General features: G+C 44.5%; 1 protein-coding gene across 1 annotated transcript in view; it reads left to right on the top strand.

Moving 5' to 3' along the window:
* The window catches only part of NPEPPS (aminopeptidase puromycin sensitive), a 32,491-nt gene that overhangs the window by 18,362 nt on the left and 1,625 nt on the right, over positions 1–12,504 (top strand). The window contains exons 10-22 of the mRNA XM_068211859.1: positions 671–835; positions 1,624–1,728; positions 2,007–2,067; positions 2,773–2,882; positions 3,480–3,543; positions 4,407–4,546; positions 5,495–5,629; positions 6,972–7,191; positions 8,823–8,965; positions 9,293–9,349; positions 9,639–9,746; positions 10,789–10,944; positions 11,280–11,327. Coding sequence (XP_068067960.1) covers positions 671–835; positions 1,624–1,728; positions 2,007–2,067; positions 2,773–2,882; positions 3,480–3,543; positions 4,407–4,546; positions 5,495–5,629; positions 6,972–7,191; positions 8,823–8,965; positions 9,293–9,349; positions 9,639–9,746; positions 10,789–10,944; positions 11,280–11,327 — 1,512 coding nt within the window. The remainder of the gene's footprint in view (positions 1–670; positions 836–1,623; positions 1,729–2,006; positions 2,068–2,772; positions 2,883–3,479; positions 3,544–4,406; positions 4,547–5,494; positions 5,630–6,971; positions 7,192–8,822; positions 8,966–9,292; positions 9,350–9,638; positions 9,747–10,788; positions 10,945–11,279; positions 11,328–12,504) is intronic.

Here is a 12,504-nt window from a genome sequence, read left to right as displayed (position 1 = left end):
AGTCTGCCTCCTATCCTGCCCAGAATCTGGGTTTGCATGCCCCTAAAAAGCAGCATGCTGTGTTACAATAATTAATTTAATATTTAAATGGTGGTTTATGGTACTTGACCCTTCAAAATCTCACTTTTTATTTCAATCTGCTTCCTATCCTGCCCAAAATCTGGGTTTGGATGCCCTTCCATAGCAGCATGCTGTGATAAGATAATTAATTTAATATTTAAATTGTGGTTTATGGTATCTAGACCGTCCAGAAGTCCATTTTTTATTTCAATCTGCTTCCTGTCCTGCCGAAAATCTGGGTTTGCATGCCCCTAAACAGCAGCACGCTGTGTTAAAATAATTAAATAAATATGTAAATGGTGAGTTGTGGTACCTAAGCCCTCAAAAATCCCACTTTTTATTTAAATCTGCTTCCTGTCCTGCCCAAAATCTGGGTTTGGGTGCCCTTACAGGTGCAGCACGTTGTCTTACAATAATTAATTTAGTATTTAAGTGGTAGTTTATGGTACCTAGACCTTCCCAAATCCCTTTTTTGAATTCAAATTTACTTCACGTCCTGCCCAAAACGTGTTTGGATGGCCCGAAACAGCAGCACAGTGTGTTAAAATACTTGATCGAATATTCCCTGGGGATTTTGTCCTTCACCCCGGTTTTTTTTGTGTCCCTGCAGGAGTGGTGGACTCACCTGTGGCTGAACGAGGGCTTTGCCTCGTGGATCGAGTACCTGTGCGTGGATCACTGCTTCCCCGAGTACGACATCTGGACCCAGTTCGTGTCTGCTGACTACACCCGAGCCCAGGAGCTCGATGCCTTAGACAACAGCCACCCCATCGAGGTGGATCCTCATTTTCCAGCCTTGTTCCCCCCCTTTTTCCCTGTAATTAACAAGGAATTTCGTGGTGGTCGCTGAGCGAAGCGGAATCCAGAGCTGCGGCTGCGCTCTGGGGGTTCTGCTCTCCCTGAGGGGCTGAGCCCCCAAAGAACTCCCTTGGAATTCCTGGAGATCTAATTCCTCAGGATTCCAGTTCCCAGGCATTCTAATGGTTTATGAAATCTTTGTTGAAACAAATTTTGGGAAATGACCTTGTCCAGCAGGGCACTTGAGAGTGATTCGCTCCCTGTCCCTGGATTAAACAATTCCTGCTGGGTTTTGCTGCTTTTGGGGAGCCAAAGATTGAAGGAAGATCCCCAAATTTATCTGATCCAGCAGCAAAACATAACTTAAACCATGTTTAACCTCCACACCAGCCCTGACCCAGCCATATTTAGGGAATTTTTGTTTGGGGGCAGAGACTGCTCTCAGACAATCCAGCAGTGGGAGAGGAGAGAAAGAATCCTTCAGATTTCCACCTCTAAAACTGATTTTCCCTCAGATTTTCACCTCTAAAACTGACAATTTCCCTCGGATTTTCACCTCTAAAACTGACAATTTCCCTCGGATTTTCACCTCTAAAACTGACAATTTCCCTCAGATTTCCACCTCTAAACCCAATTTTCCCCTCACATTTTCACCTCTAAACTGATTTTCCCTGAGATTTTCGACTCTAAAACGCTGCCAGGAGCAAAATGAATTTTTTTGGCCGCCCAAATCCTTCTCACTGGGGGTTGTGGTGCTTCCCGCAGGTCAGCGTGGGCCATCCCTCCGAGGTGGATGAAATCTTTGATGCCATTTCCTACAGCAAGGGAGCCTCTGTGATCCGGATGCTGCACGACTACATTGGGGATGAGGTAAAGGAACGACAGTTAGAGATTTTCAGGGCATTTTTTTTTACAGCTGAAATTACTGGGGTTAAAAAAATTAAAAAAAAAAAAAAAAAGGAGTTGTTCTGTGTTTTGAAAATTTCTCCACTTCAAGCTCTTTCTGAACTTATCTGGGAAAAATGAGATAATGGGAAATACAGAAGGAATTGTTGATTTTAAAGATTCCTTGCCTGCTTCCTGGGGATAAATGCAGAGTAGGAGGAGGATGGGAAATCCCCGTGACATCTCCACTTGTGTATTCCCAGGATTTCCGGAAAGGAATGAACCTGTACCTGACCAAGTTCCAGCAGAGGAATGCTGCCACAGGTAACTGGGTCACTGGGATGGGCACAAAAGTTATTTTTGGACTCAAAACTGCTGGTTTTGCACCTGAAATAATTGAAATTCCAGGAAATTCCTGGCTCATTCCCAGCTTCATGTCCTACACAAGAAGGTTTCAGCATGCCTGGGGATTTTCTGTCCCTGGAGTGTGTGGCTGAGGTGATCTCCAAGGGCTGAGTTACCACTGAAAAATATTTTACAGATATTTGGTTTGCCAAAAGAGCATTTTGCAGTATTGATCCTGTGATTAAACAGGTCAAAGTCTGGTATTTTTGCTTTTACACCTTCTATTTTTGTGTATCAGGCACAAATGTGGAGGTGAGGACATCAAAGCTCAGTCAGCCAAATCCAGTCCATGGTGTTTGGTCAGCGATTCTTGACATAATACGTAAAAAACCTAAAGGGAAATGTTGTTCTCTTTGAATATTTAATGTTAATTTTTGTATCACAAATTAATATTTTGTATCACAATTAATATTGTGTATTGACTGAGGTTTTTAGCAGTAAAGAAGCTGCTTTTCCCCTCTCTCCTCCCTGAGGAGATTTAAACTATTTCCATTTGTTTTTTTTTTTTTTGCCTGTCATCTGTTAAATTTCAACAAAACACAAAAGTGTAAAAGGTGGAGTAAGAACCCAACCTTCCTTATGCTGTCCCTATTAAAACCTGATTCAAATCCTTTTCTCCTGCAGAGGATCTCTGGGAAAGCCTGGAAAAAGCCAGTGGCAAACCCATTGCTGCTGTGATGAACACGTGGACCAAACAAATGGGATTTCCACTCATTTACGTGGAGGCTGAACAGGTGAAAATGGAATTGTGCCTCAATTTTGAATCAAATTCAACAATATTGCCTGGTTTTGAGCACTTCCTTGGATCAGGGGTGGTAAAAATGGAATTGTGCCTTGACTTCAGATAAAATTTAACAATATTTCCTGATTTCAGTCATTCCCTTGGATCAGGGGTGGTAAAAATGGAATTGTGCCTTGACTTCCGATAAAATTTAACAATATTGCCTGGTTTTGAGCACTCCCTCGGATCAGAGGAGGCTCCATGTAGGCACAGCTCTGGTTCTGACAGGCGGGAGGTTCCAAATCCCTGTGGATTCATCCCAAAACTCCCTGGATGCCTGCAGTTTGCTGACTTTGGGAAATGTTTGTAGGGGGGAGGGAATAATTATAATTCCACTCCAATTCTGCTTATTCCACAAGACTGCAGGATCAGGGAGGATCGGGGGCCGGAGTCAGGCTGCAAATCCAGGTCGTGGCTGTTGAAACAGAGCCATTTTCTCAGGGGAAGAACCCAAATCATTCCATGAAATGTGAAATGAAACGTGCTAAGCATCCCCTCTTCTCATTTCTTGCCTTTTTTTTCCTTTTTTAAATTTTTTTTTCCCCCTCAGCAAGAAGATGACAAAGTGTTGAAGTTGGTCCAGAAGAAATTCTGTGCCAGTGGACCATATACTGGTAAGAGGAGAGACGGGAGCAGGAATGGGGTGGGCACAAAATATCCCAGTTTCGAAGGGATGTTGTTGGCTTTTTGTTGTTTTTCGTCCAAAAGCGGCAGTTCTGGGAGCTGAAACAGCCTCAGGCCCGTGCTCTCCCTGGGTCCAGGTGGGAAAACCTGAGGAAATCCAAGTTTGGGCCTTTTCCATTTGTGGTTTCTATGGAGAGCAGTATTCCTTGTCTCAAAATTCCGTCAAAAATGTCAGTTTTAGGGCCAGGGCCCTCGGAGAGGCTGGGGAGCAGTTGGTTTGTGGTGGTGCTGAATTAAATGAAATAAAACCAGCCCAGGTGTCACAACTGCTCCTTCCAGCACTGACTCCGCTCACTTTCCACCCTGATCTAAATTAAAATGCTTGGCTTGAAAGCTGATGTAAAGATTTTGGGGGTTTTGACTCTAAAACTGTCATTTCCCTTCAGATCTTTAACTCTAAAAGTCACGTTTTCCCCCAGATTTTTTACCTCAAAAACGGACATTTTCCCCTCCGATTTTTGACTCTAAAACTGACATTTCCCTCAGATTTTTTTACCTCTAAAACTGACATTTTTCTTCAGATTAAAACTGTCATTTTCCCTCAGATTTTTGACTCGAAAACTGGTATTTTCCCTCAGATTTTTGGCTCGCTGAACGGACATTTTCCCTCAGATTTTGGACTCTAAAACTGATTTTCCCTCAGACTTTTACCTCTGAAAACTCGCATTTCAGATTCGGGCCGCTGGGTTTGGGCCTCTATTTTCCGGTTCACTTTTCAGCGCTGCGCCTGGGCCGTGGCTGAGCTGTTTCTCAGGGTTTTCCGCCCGTTTTCCCCGTTTTTCGCTGTGTGCAGGGGAGGATTTCCCCCTGTGGATGGTGCCCATCAGTATTTGCACGAGCGAGGACCCCGGCTGTGCCAAAATGCAGGTTTTGATGGACAAACCCGAGCTCACCGTGGTGCTGAAGGACACCAAAGCAGAGCAGTGGGTCAAGGTGAGGCCCCAAAACTTCGTTTTTCATTTCATTTGCCTCTTCCCTCCTTTATTTCCCTTTCCCTTGGAGTTTTGCTTCTCCTCTGGAGAAGCTTCTCCTCTTCCAAGGAGGAGGCCACATCCAAGGCCATGTTTTGGACACATATACACAACTATCTATAGATAGAGTTCACATTTTCTGTAGTTGCGTATAACGGTAAATAACTTTTATTTAAACAATAAATAACATTTATTTAAGCACACAAAGCTAAACCAGGTTTTGTTGAGAGCCACACCAGCACAGGCCATATTTCAGCTACAAGCACCTATAAAATGTGGAGTTCTTTGCATATATAACTATATAAAGATCTTTTAGATAAATATGTATAAGTACAAAGATGTTTTAGGAAAATGCCTATAAATGTAAAGTTTGGATAAATAATATAAATCCAAGGCCATGTTTTGGACACATATACACAACTATCTATAGATAGAGTTCACATTTTCTATAATTGCGTATAACAGTGAATAACTTTTATTTAAACAATAAATAAGATTTATTTAAGCATACAAAGCTAAACCGGGTTTTGGTGAAAGCCACACCAGCACAGGCCATATTTCAGCTATAAGCACCTATAAAATGTGGAGTTCTTTGCATATATAACTATATAAAGATCTTTTAGATAAATGTATATAAATACAAAGGTGTTTTAGGAAAATGCCTATAAATGTAAGATTTAGATGAATAAGTATGAATCCAAGGCCATGTTTTGGACACTTATACACAACTGTCTATAGATAGAGTTCACATTTTCTGTAGTTGCGTATAGCGGTAAATAGGATTTATTTAAGCACACAAAGCTAAACCGGGTTTTGGTGAAAGCCACGCCAGCACAGGCCATATTTCAGCTACAAGCACCTATAAAATGTGGAGTTCTTGCCCTGAGCCCTGGTGCTGTTTGTGCCGCAGCTGAACCTGGGCACGGTGGGGTTTTACCGCACCCAGTACAGCCCGGCCATGCTCGAGAGCCTCATCCCGGCCATCAAGGACCTGTCCCTGCCGCCCGTGGACAGGCTGGGGCTGCAGAACGACCTCTTCTCTCTGGTGAGCCCGCCGGGAACGGGGGGGATCCTCTGGGAACGGGGGGGATCCTCTGGGAACGGGGGGAATCCTCTGGGAATGGGGGAAAGTCATCTGGGAATGGGGGAAAGTCATCTGGGAACGGGGGAATCCTCTGGGAACGGGGGAATCCTCTGGGAACGGGGAAAAATCCTCTGGGAACGGGGAAAAACCCTCTGGGAACGGGGAAAAACCCTCTGGGAACGGGGGAATCCTCTGGGAACGGGGAAAAACCCTCTGGGAACGGGGAAAAATCCTCTGGGAACGGGGAAAAACCCTCTGGGAACGGGGGAAAATCCTCTGGGAACGGGGGAATGCTCTGGGAATGGGGGAATCCTCTGGGAACGGGGAAAATCCTCTGGGAATAGGGAAAAATCATCTGGGAGCGGGGGAAAATTCTATAGGACTGGGGCAAAATCATCTGGGAATGGGGGAGATCGTCTGGGATAGAGAAAATCCTCTGGGATTGGGGCAAAAGCCTCTGGGACTGGGACAAAATTTTCAAGGATAGAGAAAATCCTTTGGGATTGAGGCTAAATCCTCTGGGATTGAGAAAATTCTCTGGGAATGGGGCAAAATCCCCTGGGACTGGGGCCGAATCATCTAGGATAGAGAAAATCCTTTGGGATTGAAAAAATCCTTTGGGACTGGGGCCAAATCCTCTGGGATTGCAGACAAATCCTCTGTGTATGGGGCAAAATCCCTTGGGATTGGGACAAAATCCTCTGGGAATAGGGCAAAATAAATCGATGAGCAAATAAAAAATCAGATTAATCCCTTTTTTTTCCTTAATAATCAATAAAATAAGTTGATGAGCTATTACAAAATGGGATTAATCCCTGTGTTTCACTAATAATCAATAAAATTAATGGATGAGCTGTTGTAAAATGAGATTTTTCCCAATCAATACAATAAAGTGATGAGCTATTACAAAATGGGATTAATCTCTATGTTTTCCTAATAATCAATACAATAATGTGCTGAGCTATTAAAAATCGGATGAATCCCTGTGTTTTCCTAATACCCAATAAAATAATTTGATGAGCTATTAGAAAATGGGATTTTGCTAATAATCAATAAAATAAATAGATGAGCTATTAAAAATGGGGTTAATCCCTGTGTTTTCCTAATAACCAATAAAATAAATTGATGAGCTGTTAAAAAATCAGATTAATCTCACTATTTTATTGATTATTAAGAAAAAAAAAAGTGATGAGCTATTTAAAAAAAAAGGGATGAATCCCTGTATTTTCCTAATAACCAATAAAACAACGTGCTGAGCTATTGAATAATGGGATTCATCTCACTTTTTTTTCCTCTTCCCCAGGCCCGAGCTGGAATCATCAGCACCGTGGAGGTCCTGAAAGTGATGGAAGCTTTTGTGAACGAGCCCAACTACACCGTGTGGAGCGACCTGAGCTGCAACCTGGGCATCCTGGGCACCCTCCTGTCCCACACAGACTTCTACGAGGACATCCAGGTGTTCGTCAGAGACGTCTTCTCCCCCATCGGGGAGAGGCTGGGCTGGGACCCCAAACCTGGAGAGGGTAGGAAAGTTCTGCTGGGGCTGGCAACCTGCCTGGGGCGGGGAAAAGCCATCAGGGGTTTGGGGGAGCTGCTGGGAAACGCGGCTTGGGGTGGGTAAAAACCATCAGGGGTTTGGGGGGAATTGTTGGGAAATACAGCTTGGGGTGGGTAAAAGCCATCAGGGGTTTGGGGGGAATTGTTGGGAAATACAGCTTGGGGTGGGTAAAAGCCATCAGGGGTTTGGGGGAAACTGCTGGGAAATGCGGCTTGGGGTGAGTAAAAACCATCAGGGGTTTGGGGGAGCTGCTGGGAAATTCAGCTTGGAGTGGGTAAAGATCATCAGGGGTTTGGGAGAGCTGCTGGGAAATTCAGCTTGGGGTGGGAATCTTGAGTGTTAATAAATTATCAGGGGTTTGGGGGGAAACTGCTGGGAAATCCAGCTTGGGGTGGGAATAGGGCATCAGGGATTTGGGGGGAAATTGTTGGGAAATTCAGTTACGGGTTTGGGAATCTTGAATGTCAACAAATTATCAGGGATTTGGGGGCAAACTTCTGGGGAATCCAATTATGGATTTGGGAATCTTGAGCAACAATAAATTATCAATGATTTGGGCAAAATCTACTGGGAAATTCAGTTTTAGGGTTGGGAATGTGAGTGTCAATAAATTATCAGGGATTTGGGAAATCCAGCTGTGGGGTTGGGAATCTTGTGTGAATAAATTATCAGGGATTTGGGGGAAGTGGGGAGGGAAGGGAGGACAATGAGGCCGAAAGAGGCATTCGGGGGTGTTTAATACTTAAAAACAGACAAAAAATCCTCAAAACAGCCAGTTGGGAGTTCAAATGGAAAAAAACCAAAAAACTTTTCCTCCCTTGTCATTGATAAAAATTCCCTGCTTAATTTTCCCTCTGCTGGAGGGCAGGAAAATTCTTGGATTACAAGGATGGAAATCCGTGTGTGTGTGTTTACCTGCCCTGGTCAATTAATTGTGATTAAAATTCCCGATTTAGCTCAGGTTTCAGCCCTGCCTGTTGTGTTTGGGCTGGAATCCTCTTGTCCTCACCCTCTTGCTGTGCAAAAAAATCAATTTATTCCCTAAAACAAGAGGGACAAAAGGCCTGGATTCTCTGGATATCCTCGGGGATTGTCACACAGCTGAAATGAAGCTTCAGTGCTGAGTTTTGCCTCCCAAATAATCCCATTTATCTGTTCTTTCTCTGTCCTAGACCCTCCTGAGGGGTCTGGTTTTGGGAAAATTGGGAAAAGCTCCTAAATAATCCCATTTTTTCTGTTTTTACTCACTCCTAGACTCTCCTGAGGGATCTGGCCTTAGGAAAACTTGGGGAAACTCCCAAATAATCCCATTTTTCTCTTTTTTTTTTTCCTCACTTCTAGGCCACCTAGATGCCCTCCTGAGGGTTCTGGTCTTGAGAAATCTGGGAAAAGCTCCCAAATAATCCAATTTTTCTCTTTTTTTCCCACTCCTAGACCCTCCTGAGGGGGCTGGCCTTGGGAAAACTGGGAAAAACTCTTAAATGATCCCATTTTTCCATTATTTCTTACTTCTAAACCCTTCTGAGTGGTCTGGCCTTAGGAAAACTGGGAAAAGCTCCCAAATAATCCCATTTCCCCATTATTTCTCTCTCCTAGGCCACCTGGATGCCCTCCTGAGGGGGCTGGTTTTGGGAAAACTGGGAAAAGCCGGGCACAAGGCGACGCTGGAAGAGGCCCGGCGCCGGTTCAAGGAGCACGTGGAAGGGAAGCACATCCTCTCTGCTGACCTGAGGAGTCCTGTAGGTCCTGGGGGGCTTTGGGGCCCCCAGCATCCGTCCCCACGCCCTTGGCAGGTGTATTCCAAAGGGTGGGGAATGAGAGGGGAGCCGGGTGGGAACTGCAGCATCCCTCTTTTGGTCATCCTGCTGGTTTTTCCGCTTCGGGAATCGCCAAAATCCTCCTGAAAGGGAGGAAAACATCAAAGAGTTGAAGCACCTCTCCAATGCAGAGTTAAAACCCGGGAGGGAGCAGTGCTGCTGCTTCCAGATGTGGGAATTCCAACCCAATTCCATGAGAATTCCTGCATTTCCAGAAGTGTGAGGGCTTTTTTTCTGGTTTGCTCCCAGGTGTACGTGACTGTGCTGAAGCACGGGGACAGCTCCACCCTGGACACCATGCTGAAGGTGGGTGCTCCCTCTCCAAAACCCCACATTTCCCCCTAAAAATCCCTCTGGGCTGGGATTTATCCACACCCAGCCCCAGTCCCTGGTGGCGTGAAATTCCCTTGGGAATTTCTCCCTGTGTGCAAACTGGTGAAAACCACTTTATTCCTTGGGATTAACAGCACCACCAGCCAGGCCAATTTGTCCCTGATTCGATTTGACGAGTAATCAGCAGCTCTGGCACCCACAGAGGGCTCATTAGGCGTGGAATTAATGAGGAATTAATATTTGGATGCGTTTCCCCCTGCAGCTGCACAAGCAGGCCGACATGCAGGAGGAGAAGAACCGGATCGAGCGCGTTCTCGGAGCCATCTCCCAGCCAGAGCTGATCCAAAAAGTTCTCACCTTTGCACTTTCAGTGAGTTCCCTTCCTCTGGGATATTCCTGGGGAATTTCCCTCTGGATTCCCTCAGCTTCAGGGCTGAACCTGCAGGAGTTCTCCTCGTGGGTCAAGCTTTGAGTTGTGCCTTCAGAGTTCTGGGGAAATGCCACGTGAAGAAAAATCTCAGCCAGATGGGTCGACATTAAGAAAAATTTGGCTGAGTTGGGCCCAAATGAAGAAGAATTTGGCCGAGTTGGGTCCAAATCCAGAAAAATCTTGGGTGAACTGGTTCCAAATTAACAAAAATCTGAGAGTTGGTTCAGAGTAACACAAAACTGAGAGCCTGGGTTCCAAATCAACAAAAATTCCAGTGAGCTGGATCCAGATGAAAAAAGTGTGAGCGAGCTGGTTCCAAATTTACAAAAATCTGAAATGGGCTGGTTCCAAATTAAGAAAAATCTGAGAGAGTTGGTTTAGCATTGCAAAAAAACCTGAGAGACTTGGTTCCAGATCAACAAAAATCTGAAGGAATTTCTTCCAGATTGACAAAAATCTGAGAGAGTTGGTTCGCAATCAACAAAAAATCAGAGTAAGGTGGTTCCAGGTTAATGAGTCTGAATGAGCTGATTCCAAACTAAGAAAAAATCTGAATGAATTGGTTCCAAATTACCAAACTCTGATTTTTCTGGTTGGAGGCACCTGCTGTGGGGATTTTGTGTCCTCAGAGGAGTTGATTCCCTGGTGCTCTGGAAATTAATCCCAATTTTCCTGGCACTGCTCTGCTTCCAGCACCATTTCCCAGGAAGCCAAAATGCACTTTGACCTCTCAATTTACCAAAATGTTCTCTCTAAATCTTCCCTTTTGTAGCAAAAATAAGATTTTTTTTTTTTTTGGTGGATATAACCAGAGAATAACTCAGGGGTTTGCTTCTCCTTCAATCTTTGAGTTGCACATTCAATTTTTGGGGTAAAAAATCTGCTTTAATGACAGATTGGGTGTAGAAATACCTAAAACCTCCACGCAAGGCGCTGGAATTGTTGGGAAAATGTGGAATACTGATAAAATTTCCCTCCCCAGGAAGAGGTACGTCCCCAGGACACGGTGTCAGTGATTGGAGGAGTGGCTGGAGGCAGCAAACAGGGCAGGAAAGCTGCTTGGAAATTCGTGAGGGACAACTGGGAGGAGCTTTATAATCGATACCAAGGTGGATTCTTAATATCCAGATTAATAAAGGTACGTGGGGCCCTGAGGAAAAACCCTTCCCTCCCATCTGGGACTGGCAGTGTTGAATTTAAATCCATTTAGTTTAATAATTAATTTAATAGTTAATCCATTTAAAACACGTTAATAATTTAAATAATTAATTCTATATTTTAAATTATAAATTTAATAATTTAATTATTTTAAATAAATAATATACTGAACAAATAACTTTATTAAATGCATAAATAAATAAATAAACCAAAATAAAAATAGATAATAAAATTAAATAATAAAATAATAATTTTATTTATTTCTTTAATAATTAATTCATAATTTAATGTTGGGGGTTTTGTTTGCCCCTGCAGCTCACGGTGGATGGATTTGCAAACGATAAAATGGCTGCAGAAGTGAAGGTAAGAAGCTTTAATGAAAGAATTTATTAATTAGTCACTGATAAACTTGGGGTGCTCTGGGTGGAAGAGTCAAATCCTGGTGGATTTTGTTGTTCTGTCCCCAGACTGCCCCTCTTTAGGTTGGATAAAATATTGCTGAAATGCCTTAAATCAGCATTTTGGAAGTAACCTGGAATTTCCACTGATTTATTCTGCCTTGATTTCGACTTGGATAAATTCCAGCAGAGTTTGGCAGCAGCCTTGGGCCTTCCCAAAAAAGAGAACTTTTAAATACTCAGAATTATCCCGACTTCCAGCATTGGTGGAGCTCTGAGCGTGGCTGCGGATTTCGTTTTTTATTCTTTCCCCACATTTTTCCGGGAACATCTTGGAAGAGAAAACTTTAAAATAAGGCTGTTAATTGGCTAATTAGCACTTCCCTGTTAGGGAAACACTCGGGAGGAATTGTTGTCCCAAAGATCAGCTGAGCCCTGAGCTGGCTCTGTCCTTTTGATCATTTAGTGACTTTTCTTAGGGAAGATTTCATAGCAGAAATGATTTTACAGAGAAGAAATTTTGCATTAGAAATTTTTTTTTTTTTTTGGCAAAACACTGAGCTGGATGAACCACCCCCAATTAAATCCCAGCTCATTTCCAAGAGCATTCCTGACCTTTGAGTGGGGAATTTCCCACGTGTGAGCCTCAGTGTCACCTTGCAGAGCGTGAGGGGACCTGCCAGATCCTGGGAGAAGCTGCTCGGGGGGAGCAGGGCCAGCTCCTGGCCCTGGAAAATGCAGAGTCACAGCAGCCCTGGGCAGCTCCGCAGGGGCAATGACACTGCCTGGCAACCGGGCCTGCAGGTCACTGGCCAGCCCCTGCAGGTCACTGGCCATCCAAACTGGGCCTGGAGGTCACTGGCCAGCCCCTGGAGGTCACTGGCCATCCAAACTGGGCCTGGAGGTCAGTGGCCAGCCCCTGGAGGTCACTGGCCATCCAAACTGGACCTGAAGGTCACTGCCTGGCCAAAGTGGGCCTGGAGGTCACTGGCCAGCCCCTGGAGGTCACTGCCTGGCCAAAGTGGGCCTGAAGGTCACTGGCCATCCAAACTGGGCCTGGAGGTCACTACCTGGCCAAAGTGGGCTTGGAGGTCACTGGCCATCCAAACCGGGCCTGGGGGTCAGTGGCCAGCCCCTGGGGG

This window comes from Anomalospiza imberbis, chromosome 22, assembly GCF_031753505.1.
Source record: "Anomalospiza imberbis isolate Cuckoo-Finch-1a 21T00152 chromosome 22, ASM3175350v1, whole genome shotgun sequence".
Lineage (NCBI taxonomy): Eukaryota > Metazoa > Chordata > Aves > Passeriformes > Viduidae > Anomalospiza > Anomalospiza imberbis.
The sequence above is the reverse complement of the archived record's forward strand: the minus strand, read 5'-3'. Positions and strand labels throughout refer to the sequence as shown.